Here is a 13,600-nt window from a genome sequence, read left to right as displayed (position 1 = left end):
TTCAGTTCAGCCTGAGCATTCAGGGCCAGATCATTACTTGTCTTTCTGTTAGCCTGTCTGTTAGTTTTATTTCCTTGGTTAATGTCCTGGATCCTAGCTGCCAGTGGAAAGAGGGTTTTAGTGTTTGTCTCGTCTCCTGATTGTCCACTGTTCCTCCCCCGCGGAGTCCTCTGGGTTTTGGCTCATTATGGGGGGAGGTTAAGTTTTTTTCAAAGTAAGCCTGGCTCCAGGGAGGAGACCAGTTTAAAGTTCCTGCATCAAGTTCTGGTTCCACGTCCTGTCTCGGCTACCCTCTCCCACTGAGCCTGCCTGTCTGCACCTGATCCTGTCTGCTCCTGTGCGTGACCACCTGGTCATGCTTCTGGTCCCAGTCAGACTCTGAACCCTCCTGGGAGCCTGTGGATGTCTGGAAGTCTGGATCCTGCCACCTGTTTCTGTTCCTGCCTGATCTGGATCCTGCCTGTTCCTGTCTCTTTCTGTCTGTTCTAGATCCCTGACCAGGACCGGCTTCCAGCATGACCTCTGGAACTGCAGCACTGGGACATTCTTGGTCTGGACTGCTAAACCAGGTAAGTGACTCACTGAGAACATCATCTTCAGTCAGATGATCGTGGTCACTTACCTGTGTTTCTCCCCTAGAGTGTCTGAGATTGGGCGGTGCCCTGCCCCCCCGCCTGCAGTGTCCGCGAGCCACAGCTCCGCTTTTGTTTTTTTAAATTTAATAAACGTTTGAACTTTCCTACTGACTGTCTCTCCTTGAATACTGGGTCCACATGTCCTCGGTTCATGACACTGACAAATGGGAGTAAAACTAAGAATTCAAAAGTGATAAACACTGAACAACATAATATAAAGCATAACTGAGAGCCCAAAAGAAAACCTAAACAGAAACCAAAAGTCCAGAAAGAGCAGAACCATGACAAAAGCATTTTCCCGATACATTGGTTAATCGTAATGACAGAATACACAAATTTAAGCTGAATAGAACTGTGTACGCGTTCCATTGCATAGAGGGTTGTACAGCCTCCTGTTTTGGAAAAACCAAATAACATCTACATAAATGTGTTCTACAGCATAGGAGCGCCAGTAAATCATGGAAAGAATCAGATGTGCACTTGCAACTCAAGAACAAATGACACACATTTGAAAAACAAAATGTTCAGATTCTGGACAGAGAGAACTGGTTGGAAAGAGGGGTGAAGGAAGCCATATTTGTTAAAAAGAGAAACATCACTGAATAGTTGAAAGATTGCATTTTCAGCCTCCAAGTATTTACACTTTAGTCATGGAAATAATCTCAAAGGAATTACATAAAACCTCTCATTTGTGTTCAAAAAGCCAATCACAGAGCTCCTGCATAATAAGAGTCCAATAATTCAGAAGAACAAGGGGTGGATATTTGATCTGCATCTGACTTGTAATGTGCTTGTAATGTACTGTAACTAAAGATTGTTCTGGTGTGAACCAGTGTGAACCAACAAAATTGACAGTAACTCCTGTAAAGGGATCAAAACGTTTTTAGAATAAACTGTCTGGTTGCCTTCTAATTAAAGCCTGTTTTATGGTTGCTATGACAGAGAATTTACAAAGTTATCATTATGATACTATACTCTATTTGCATTAGCTTTTTGGTTGGAAAAATCACAATAAAATGCAATGCTTCAAAACAACACACTTAAAAATATGCATAATTGTTAGAGCTTGATATTCACCTTTCTACACAATGCTTTTCAATTAGTTAAGGGAGTTCCATGAATAATCACATTTTCAATTCTCATTTATAGCATAGGTTTATACACACATAGCTTGGACATGTCATTATTATTTGTCATAATATCTTTGCTGTTTTTTTTAATGGTTATCTGTACAGCTCATTTAACAATTCTGATTATTATTATTTTCTAAACAATATCTTTAACTTTTTACATGGAAAAGTAGGTCTTAATATATTTCATTGGTTAGAATTCCATATGATAAAAGTGTCTGTGTTGAAATTATTTCTGTTCTGTTCTATTTTATATATAAAAAAAATCTATGTGCAACATAGTTAAACATGTTAAAAAGCACAGGTGTTTTTAGTGAGGTTTTTGTCATGAAGCCTAGGCAGAAGTTAGGAGCATATAATAGATTTTAAATTTAGAACCAGGCTGATGTGCTCTTCTTTCTTAGTTTTAATAAGAACACATTCTATTTCGGATTAGCTGATGATGTCTGATGGACTCTTTAGGTAACCCTATGAGGACATTGTTGCAGTAATCAATTCTACTGAAGATAAATAATAAAATTTGTTTTTCTAGATCCTGCTTGGACATTAGTCCTTTAAATGTTTTAAAATGTTTCAGAAGTAATCCAGCTTGGGAAAATGTAAGCAAGCGGAATGCGAAGGAGAGAGGCATCTGAGCAGGCAGAGAGGCGGAACACCAAAATTATAAAGAGATGAGTATTTTTCTTTGAAAAATACTCATCTCTCTTTTTTTTTTTTTTTTTGCTTTTCGTTTCCTCCAAATGAAAATTTTTCAGCTGGATGGAATATCTTTATAATTATTTTAAGGAATTTTAAAAAATGTCCAAAATCTTAACCATCATCATCATGCTGGTATCACCTTATATACATTTAAAAGTTATGTCAGAATATTGGTAACCAGACTTTTTAATCCAATCATTTTTACTATGGGTGTTTAAACAGGATTTTGATATGGACAACATGTAGCATTAGTGGGATATTTTCTAAGAAGATCGTTTTATATCCACTGGTGAGTTAAACTATATTTTGATCCTCCAACCGTCACCTTCTTTAGAACTTTATTAGCATGTACATCTGTTTGGTCTTTTGAGAGTAGCAATCAATTTAAAAGGATATTTAAGGAGGTTATCTATTTAGGAACTTCCATGATTTAACTGAAGTGTATAAAATAGTACATGAGGTTGCCACAAAGCTGATTTGCTATGGACATATAATATAAATATTTAATTTAATTAGATTTTCACACCTCAATGTGCTCATGGTATAAATGCAGGGCCCATTCAGTTCAGTACAAATCAAAGTAAAAGTAATGACAAGTTTAAAATAATGTGAACATTACAATCACTAAAGTTGAACTTCAGCAATCTATTATCATTTGAAAGCATTAAAAAGGATGTGGTAAATGTTTTTGTTGTACCTTAAATCTCCTACCTGTTTTCTTTCCTGAGCTTCTTTATACATCTCAGTCATGTTCTCTCACCTTCTGTCAAGGTTTGGTAGAGGTTAGAGGACCCAGATGCAGAGGGGCTGAGGAGATTTCTTGCAGTTTTAATGATGAAGAACAGTAACAAACTCTGGAGACAACTGGGGAAACCAAACACAAGGAGCCAGGGAGAGACGGGGTGGGTAGACAACTGTATGAGAAGAGAGCAAAGACAAGGAACCAACAAGGAGTGACAGCAGAGGTAGAGTATAAATAGCTGACTGAGACAAAGGCAGGGCTAACAAGCTTACAAGGAGCAGGTGTGAGAGAAGACAACAAGGTAGCCAAGGGGAAAGGAACACACACACACACACACACACACACACACACAAGAGGGCAACAGAGGACAACAGAATAACATGAGAACTAACATAAATCAACAAAACAGGAATTAAACCAATAAAACTAGAAAACAAGGAGCAAAGTAAAGTACAACAGAACCAAGACCATGACACCTTAATTTTAGGGAACATTGACTCCACAAGCTGACAAGCTGTCATTGGATTCTACATTATGTCAACCACAAATGCAGAAAATTTCAGACCTCTAGCTACAACAGTTCCAGAGCTGTGGGGCTTTGAACTTTTGGTGTCACCAGCGTCTCCAAATCTCTCCAAATGAGCTAGATTGTGCTAAATTGTGCCAAATGCTTTTAGTCAACTATTTGACCCCTAGAATAACACCGAAGCCTTATATGATGGCCACAAAACATTTATGAATCAAGTATTTTTCAACTTTTTTTTTTTTCAGAATCAGTGTATATAACAAAATGTAACATTTATGACACTAAAATAACATAAAATCTATAAAAAAAAAAAAAAGTGAAACAGTTGATTTTCAAGCTTAAATAAGCCCCAGAGCCTATTCTGAGCTGTATTTTGTTTTGTTTTTTTGGCCTTAGGTATTGTAATAAACAAAATCACCATCCAAACTTCAAAAATATCATACCGTTGTTATTATTCAGCTTTGAAATGCGCGCATTTATTAATTCTAAGCAGTGTGTTTCACTCTTACACAAGCCAGTAACACGGCTCTGCTTTATGCAACCCAGTCATGTCTACTCTTGTTTGAAACCTTATTTCATTGGCTACAAAGCCAAACAGCCGACCTGGTAATATCGCTCTAATGTTTACATTTTGACATGCTGCTATATCTGTGTTAATTGTGCTTTGGTGCTGCTGTCATGATCTGGCCTGTTTGCTCTCCCTTAATTAGTAATTCCTCTCACCTGCCCTCTTCCTTCCCTGCCTCAATTATAATTTATTCCCCTCACCTGTTTCCTCTGGTTTATATTCAGTTCAGCCTGAGCATTCAGAGCCAGATCATTACTTGTCTTTCTGTCAGTTTTATTTCCTTGGTTCATGTCCTGGATTCTAGCTGCCAGTGGAAAGAGGGTTTTAGTGTTTGTCTCGTCTCCTGATTGTCCACTGTTCCTCCCCCACGGAGTCCTCTGGGTTTTTGGCTCATTATGGGGGGGGGGTCAGTTTTTTTCAAAGTAAGCCTGGCTCCAGGGAGGAGACCAATTTAAAGTCCAGCTTCAAGTTCCAGTTCCTACGTCCTGTCTCGGCTACCCTCTTCCACTGAGCCTGCCTGTCTGCACCTGATCCTGTCTGCTCCTGTGTGTGACCACCTGGTCATGCTTCTGGTCCCAGTCTGACTCTTAACCCTCCTGGAAGTCTGTGGATGCCTGGAAGTCTGGATCCTGCCACCTCTTTCTGCTCCTGCCTGATCTGGATCCCGCCTGTTCCTGTCTGTTCGGGATCCCTCACCAGGATCAGCTTCCAGCATCACCTCTGGGACTGCAGCACTGGGGACACTGGACTGGACTGTTAAACCAGGTAAGTGACCTTCACAGATAATCTCCTATCAGTTGATCGTGGTCACTTACCTGTGTTTCTCCCCCAGAGTGTCTGAGATTGGGCGGTGCCCCGCCCCCCCGCCTGCAATGTCCGCGAGCCACAGCTCCGCTTTTGTTTGGTTTTAATTTTAATAAACCTTTTGAACTTTCCTACTGACTGTCTCTCCTGAATACTGGGTCCATCTGTCCTTGGTTCATGACAGCTGCCTGTATCCACAAAATGAACTAGGTGGTTGGACTGTAAAGAGAATCTAAGCTTTTCAACAATGTCTAACATATCTATATTGGTAAAAGTTTTACCGTTGTACTCCTCATGCAGTTGTTAGTTGTAAACGCTATAAAAATGGTTGCAGACGATCGGGTGGGTTTTGAGGGGCTGAAAGAATTCTTGCTTCTCACATGTAATAAGTAAAAAAGGAACAATATATAGTGATAATTCAGTTAAGTTTTCATGATGCTTTATGCATAAATATCCTAAAAAATGTAACAGTTGTTTAAAGAGAAAAATTGTACGGGAAATTAAAATATCAGATTTTGAGACTAAAATTAATTTTCGGTGGTTAAAAAAATAGTGGCTATAATATAAATTGTGCCATCAAATTGGTTTCAGCCATGCCTCCAGACTGCACCACAGTGAGCTCTCTCATTAACTTCAGCCAACCTGATCTTCCCTGATCCGGCTTTGGAGTACTGTTTGAGAAAAACTGGATTTACTAGTTCATGATGCTAAAATAATTAAAAACAAATCAAGAGACTGATGCCAATTTGGTCAAAGAAGTCCTTCACACCATAACGTATCAGAGCTCCTCCTCCTGTCTGTTCCTGTTAGTCTGAGTCTTCTGATAAATATCTCCTCCACCTCCTCTCCTCATCCTTTAAACTTTTTCATCTGTCAGAAGTAAGGTTACTTCAGAAGGACCAAGATCATTCTTAGCAGAAACTGACAACATGCTGGGGACCCTTTGCTCTCTCATCACAGCTCTAACATGTAAGCAGGATGACTTACTGCAGACTGGAGCTCCTGTTGGATTAATCTATGTTTCTCTTACTGTAACTTTATGTCATGTCTTTGCTTGCAGGTGTGAATGGTGTGGTAGTTGTGTCACAGGTGCCTTTAGTTGTGATGGTGAGGAAAGGAGAGACGGCCAACATGGACTGTAATTCAGCTGTTACTGGACCACGTTTTTTCAAACAGATTCCAGGAGGAATCCCTCAGTTTGTTTTAAATTTTAATAAGGGCTGGAGCTCTCCAGACTTTGGTTCTGGTTTCTCTGCTCCCAAATTTACTGTTAATCATCAGTCAAACTCAGATTATCATCTTAGAATTAGCAATGTTGAAGGAGACGCTGCAGTATATTACTGTAGCACATGGGACACCTCTGCTAAAGAGCACGTATCACAGTGATTCACACCATGACAAAAACCTCTTCAATAATACTTCTGCTTTTTAACTTGTTGACATGTGAAGCATGAAAGGAATAAAACTTTGCATGCTAAAATTTAGACCCTTTAATTTTTTTTTATTTTTATTAAATATTAAAAGCCTCCTGTAGGGAAATATATCATGGCTATTTAATCGTTTTTGTGATAAAGGAAAAAACAAGACTTTTTATCTTATTTTTTATCTTTTCTTCCTCTTTTAGTTTGTAGGCTAATCTCACTATGTTTTAAGGAACACAAACTGACATGCTTTTCCCAGTTAGAATCACTGCTATAACTATGTTTATCTTCTGGCAGTTTATTTTCTTAAACTATAAATTGTGTATGCCAGTGTGATACTTTGAGTACTAACAAATATGGATGCAGCTACTGTCTGAACCCACTTTGTGCTCACCAAATTTTCTAAGATTTAAGGCTTTGAAATATCAAATGGTAAGAAGTTTGTACACATGTTTGAGCTTCGTGGTCATCTTTCTACATAATGTTTATGAATTCTATAATCAAGTTACAGAAATAGTCAAATTTTCAACATCGTTCCAATCAATTGCAAAATATTTTTGATATGTCATTCAAGATCTTTTCATATCATCTTTTGTTTCTAAACAAAGACAAATTTTATCTGTACACTTCACTTAACAATTCCAATTACTACAGCTGTGAATAACTCCAATGCCTTTGAGAAATATAATCAACTGTCATGATGGGCTTCACTGACTTAACCCACATGCAGAACACACCACGGAGACTGGGATAAAAAGTTCAACAGTTTATTGAAGAAGCACAAATCATGCAATCACAGAGTCAGGTACAAGCCCGGGACAGACTTCACGAGGGTCCTCTGTAGAGAAGGGAGAGTTTGGTTAGCCAGGGGTCTGGAGTAGCTTGACTGAGTTTGAAGTTGATCTATACCTGAAGGTATAGATCTTCAGGATCTATACCATCGTAGGACACGATGAGAGGGGGAACCAGTTGGGTCCAGAGCTTGAGGGTTCAGCAGAGAGTTTACAGCGGCAGGCTTGGCTCAGGTTCTGCTAACCATAACTTGGCAACACTCTGGCACTGAAGACAGGTCTGGCTGCTGCTTATGTAGCTGGTCTCCTGATCAGCTGATGATCCTCAGGTGTGCCTGAAGCTCCTGCTCAGGAGACCCAGGGCGCTCTCTGCTGGAGACAGGTGGCAGAAACTCCAGATCCCAACATCAATCTATCCAAAAAACGTGCTTCCTTTTTTTAACATTGATTTCAAATTCATGTATACTTTTGTATTTACAGATAGCGAAGTAGCGGACGTTCTAAACCAGACTCCCCTTGTTCACACAGTTTCTACAAGAAAACAAGTTGTTCTAAACTGCATCATTCAGAGATGATTGACACATTGTCAGCTGGTACAAACATGTGCCTAGTTGGACTCTGCATTGTATAGCTTTCATCCATGACTTAGCCTTAGAGCAGGTTTCTCCTACAACATATTTGAGTAGCTAGGGAGAGGAGAATTTGCATGAGTTTTACTATAAAACATGGGATGATACTAATGAGATGTAAGTATCGCAGTGATTTAAACAGTGGCCTGAACCTTCTGGCTTAACTTTTGCTTTCTTAGACACATTCTTCAAAACAGTCTTTGTGAGACTATTCTGGAAGGAGAAGAGGAAGGAGCAAAATCACTTAACTTTTACACTATGTAAAGCAGGCATGTCTAAAGTCAGTCCTCGAAGGTCCTCGTCCTGCAGGTTTGAGAGGTTTCCCTACTTCAGTACAACCGATTTTCTATCAACCTCCATGGATTAACAGGCTTTTGCTAATCTGTAATCATCAAAATCAGCTGCATTGAAGCTGGAATCATTGAAAAATTGTAGGACAGTGGCCCTCGAGGAACGATTTTGGTCATGCCTAACGGAAAAAACATAAACTGAGATTCAGCTGATATTTTCCATTGGAGAGTGAACTCAAATAGTAGAAGCATGAGATACGATAAGATGAACACACGTAGTCGTCTATCTCATCTTTTACTAATGGGTTTACAGTACTCCTTACAAACGTAGAATGGGAATAGAATTCACTGTGAGTAGCTGGAAACCCAACAGAGTGGCTCATAGTCATCCTTGTTTTTTGCTGTCATGTTAACAGCAATACTGGCTTCCTAATTGTAGTCCTGAAAGCTACTGTCCCATACCATTACATGCATCTCTTCTCAAACACACCTGAATTCACTCATTATCATTCAGTCCTTCAGCTCTATAGATGTCTGGTAAAGAGCATTCTTTAGAAGACAGAATGTACTGTATCTAAAAGCTGTATATAGTAGAGCCATGATATTCCCATCGTATCCCCTGCATTATTTTTATCCTAATTTTTTAATCCCCAACCCTAAAAATGGTTAATGCTGCCAACCTTTTTAAATCGATATTTGAACCGAATATGCAGTTCAATAAATTGCATATAGATGTGAAAAAGACATCAATTACTTTTTGTTTTGTTTCTTTTTATTTTTCATATAACTTTCCTTCATAATAATGCTCCAGGAACAACATGACCACTGAGGCATTTGAGATGTTTTCAGTGAAAGTTGGTGTCAGCAAGAGGTTTCAGTTCCACTCCCTGATCAGAGACGATCAGAATGTTTTAGTACAATCATGTCTACAAAATTAAGAAGCTGGGGGGTTATAATTATTGACTTAAGTTTTTAAATAATGTCAGTGCATACTGTTGTTTTTGTGAACTACAAGAAACTTTACAAATGTACATGCTTCACACTCAAAATTACTCTTAATATTAGATTTTCAGTTATGCCTTAAGATTTATCAAATACTAAATATATATAATGAAATATATCCCTGTTTTACCTAAAGTAATAAATCTGTGATTGCATCCTTTCATTAATTTGGTCTTTATAAATAATAGGAATTGATAAATCATGATAAAGTTATGGCTTCATATGCCGAAAACCATAACTTCATATGCCAACAACCACGACCTAAAGAAGACAGGAATCAGAAGGTTGTTTTTCTTTTAATAACATAAATCACTGCAGTAATATTATACAATATGAATACAATAAAAGGCTATAGAATCTCCTTTTACCAACATAGTTAATTCTTAAATAATAATCAGTTTGACTGATGATGGACATTAAATTGGAGAGAAAATTGTTAAACTTTGATTGTAGAGGCCCTTATAACATTTAGAACAAACTGAGAGAATTCTCCTTGAAGCTGTTTTTAAAAAAGCATAGTCCTTCAACAGTCTATGGTGGCTGCCTCTCCAACTGTCACAATAGGAGGCCCCTGTGTCTCCACAGTGACATCGCTCACACCTCTAAACAGATAACATAAAGTCAAGAGAGACACAGAAATATGAATAAAAAATTAGCCACATTTTGATCTTGATTTTTTTTTTTTTTTTCGGTTGTGAGACAGGACTCCAAGATCCTTGAAGTCCTGTACTTGAGGCAGAACTCTCCTCTGAAGAGGAGAAGCCACCATTTTCCAAATGGGGAACTCACCCTCATGAAATGTAGAGTAACATATTTCAATGTGCTAATAAATAACTTAACAAACCAACTAAATAATAAAATTGAAAGCTAATTTTTTAAAATAAGTTCCTTTAAACAATAATTCAGTTAAAAACTGTATATTTACTTATTTAATTGAGTTCATGCAGCAGACTCACAATAACTAAGTTTAAAAAACAAGGGGTATGAGCCTACAATGGTTGTGGTCCTAATTTCCCTTGAACTGACTCTGGGTATTGTTTGAGAAAACTGGACTTACCAGTTTAACCAGTTTATAATAGTGAAATAATAAAAAAAAAAAAAAAATGCGAGACACTATCTATATCCCTAAAAGGCCGCTCCTCCTGCCACCTCCTCTCTCTCAGTCTTGTAATAAATATCTCCTCCACCTCCTCTCCTCATCCTCGAAACTTTCTCATCCATCAGCAGAAAGGTCACTTCAGAAGGACCAAGATCATTCTCAGCACAAACTGACAACATGCTGGGGACCCTCTGCTCTCTCATCACAGCTCTAACATGTAAACAGGATGACTTATTGCAGACTGGAGCTCCTGCTGGATTCATCAGTCTGTGTTTCTCTTAACTTTATGTAATTTTGCTGTTTCCAGGTGTGAGTGGAGTGACTGTGGTGACACAGAAGCCTTCGGTTCTGACGGTGACGAAAGGAGAGACAGCCACCATGGACTGTAACCTGGGGACTGTTACTGACAGTAGTGCCCGTTGGTACAGACAGATCCCAGGAGGAGTTCCTCTCTATATGCTGAGGTTTCATCATAGCTGGAGTTCACCCAAATATGACACTGGGTTCCCTCCTGCAAGACACACTTCCACTCATCAGTCAACAACAGATTATCGTTTGACTATCAGCAATGTTGAAAAAGGAGACTCTGCAGTTTATTACTGTAGCACATGGGACAACTCTTCTAAAGAGGAGGTATCACAGTGATTCACACCATGACAAAAACCTTGTCAATACTTCTGCTTTTTAACTTGTTGGCATGTGATGCATAAAGCATAAAAACATTGCAAGGCAGAATTTTAGATCATTTAAATCTTCATTTAATGTAAATACAAATTCCCTTTGGTGAAATATTATGGTTATTTAGGCTTATTTATTAAACACAGAACAATGACAGTGAGAACATTCTAATAAAATTGAATGAAAAAAAAACACGAAGCTCAAGACCCCCTATTAAAAAAAACAACACCAGATTATAAAAAATTCCATCTCAGTTTAACAACTAAACTAAGGAAAGTACACAATCTGGACCTAATAACGTATTTTCTGAATTGTTTTATATTTGCAAAACTAGCAAGTCTGATTAACAGCTTGATTAATGATTTACTTCAGTCTCAATGTAAAATCAAGGATCATATGTTCACCCTTCTACAATCAAAGTATCAACAGAACTTTCTTTTCTCATCTTTAATGATCGTAAAGCTAGACAAAATGAGACAATATATTTATTCATCCAAAAAAAAGCTAAAACTGTATAAGAAAAATAAAATCCAACCATAATAATTTTTCGTGTAAGTTTGAACAAAATGGAACCTTAAACATTGCTTTTAAGACTGAAAGTAAGTTTTCTCTCTTGCCTGGTTTTTATTTACCTAGATTCTTATACTTTGAGTCAGCCTTCTCTTTTAAAGGTTCAACTCACAGCTATATTTTTAGGAACACAAACTGACAACATGCTGTGGCCTCTCTGAGTTATAATTGCTGCTCAAACATATGTTCATCTCTGGTTCTTGTTCTTATTATTTTTCTTTTTAAACTTATAATTGTGATACCTTGAGGTATCAAAATGGAGAAATCAGACTGATGCAAAAACATTCTCATTCCTTATGCATCCAGAATATCTGAGACACTGAGAAGCTGTCAGGTTTGGTGGATGTTTTTTGAGGACCCAGATTCAGAGATGAACAGGCAGAGATGATTTTTTTATTTTTTTTGCAGATTTAATGAAGATGTTGATAGTATAGAAACAACTAATCCCGAAAAAACAGGCAAAGAAATCAGGAATCAAAAACTAGGAGACGCTCAGTGAAACTAACATAAGTAATATAGAGAATCCAGCAAAGAGGAACTACACAGGAGATGTATATTTGATAAGATAAGACTCCATCTCTCACTTTCATTTCACATCAGCTCAATAGTCGAACGAAGGTGCCAAAAGAAGGAAAAGGTGCATGGGGTATATACCGCATGGGAGGAACATACAGTAAATAGGCTAATCAGTTAATAGGGAGCAGGTGTGGGCAGGAACAACTAAAAAGTAGGTAAGGGGGAAAAAAACGGACACTAGGGGGCAAGAATATAAACTGCTCAAAAAAATTAAAGGAACACTTCGAAAACACATCAGATCTCATTGGGGGAAAAAATCATGCTGTTTATTTATACTGATATCGACTGGGTGATGTTTTAGAAACAAAAGGATGTCACATCGTTTGATGGAAATGAAAATTATCAACATACAGAGGGCTGAATTCCAAGACACCCCAAAAATGACAGTGATAAAATGATGCGGCAGACTGGTCCATTTTGCTGAAATGTCATTGCAGCAACTCAAAATGGTATCAAATGGTATTTGTATGGCCCCCACGTGCGTGTATGCATGCCTGACAACGTCGCGGCATGCTCCTAATGAGACGACGACTGTCCAACAAAGACCAACAAAGCCACTCTGCTCTGTCTGTCCAGTCAGTCTGGGCCTTTTGCAGATGTGAGCTGGTTGGTTGGTGGGAGTCCAGTGACCAGTGGGATCTCTACCAGCACTGCTGTTCAGAGACCAGACCAGACTTTCCACATCAGCAGTTCTCTGTCCATCCAGATATCAGACTGGAACATGAATCAGGTTTATACCTGTAAAGTGTCTTTGGGCTCCCAGACTGCAGAGAAAACCATCAACAAGTCAGGATGTCCTGCTGAAGAACAGTAGAGGACCACAATCATCTATAATCTGCTTCTTTATTGTTTTGCTTCTAACCAGAGTTTTAAAATAATGTGTTTTCAACAATCATTGCTGCATCTGTTTTCTTTTTTTTATATAAAAAAAATAAACATATATAATAAAATTGTAGACTGATGTGCATTTCTATAAACATTAATGAGAGTAGCTGTGCGTCAGCACAATTTGCCTGTGATAATAATGATCATGATAATTGGAAAATAAAAGGGTCTGCATACATAGAGTGTATTCATGTGTTTCTATCTTGTACATTTTCAAACTGTATTCTTTCAATCAACTTGAAGAAGTAGGAAATATGTAGATACAACATAAAAGAAAAAAAATGTATGTTTAAGTTCTTATAAGTTAATGATAGTCTGATAGAACAGATAAAAACAGATAAAAACAGTGAATAACGTATTTATTTTTTCAATCAGTAAAGCATAACTTTTTCTTCTCTCCACCTCTTCAGTTTACAGACTTCCTCTGGGTTTTTTCTTTTTATGTTAATAATGAAATGCGGTTTAAGAGGAAACAATCCCTGAGATACTGAGGTTAATATTGGAAAGTTAAAGCTTAATGAATCCTAAGTTCACATTAAAACAGAGTAGGCTATT

The 13,600-nt window shown here is 37.9% G+C and overlaps 1 pseudogene and 1 gene segment (V, D, J or C); both read left to right on the top strand.

Moving 5' to 3' along the window:
• The first annotated feature begins 6,033 nt into the window (after positions 1–6,033).
• On the top strand, positions 6,034–6,490 carry LOC119778292. The segment is given in 2 exon segments: positions 6,034–6,073; positions 6,165–6,490. Coding segments are annotated over 2 exon segments (366 nt in total).
• Positions 6,491–10,513: 4,023 nt separating this feature from the next.
• LOC119778247 lies at positions 10,514–12,974 on the top strand (annotated as a pseudogene).
• The last annotated feature ends 626 nt before the right edge of the window (positions 12,975–13,600 follow it).

Source organism: Cyprinodon tularosa, unplaced genomic scaffold (genome assembly GCF_016077235.1).
Source record: "Cyprinodon tularosa strain WSP-4 unplaced genomic scaffold, ASM1607723v1 ctg131, whole genome shotgun sequence".
Classification (NCBI taxonomy): Eukaryota; Metazoa; Chordata; class Actinopteri; order Cyprinodontiformes; family Cyprinodontidae; genus Cyprinodon; species Cyprinodon tularosa.
This window is presented reverse-complemented; position numbering and strand designations above follow the sequence as displayed.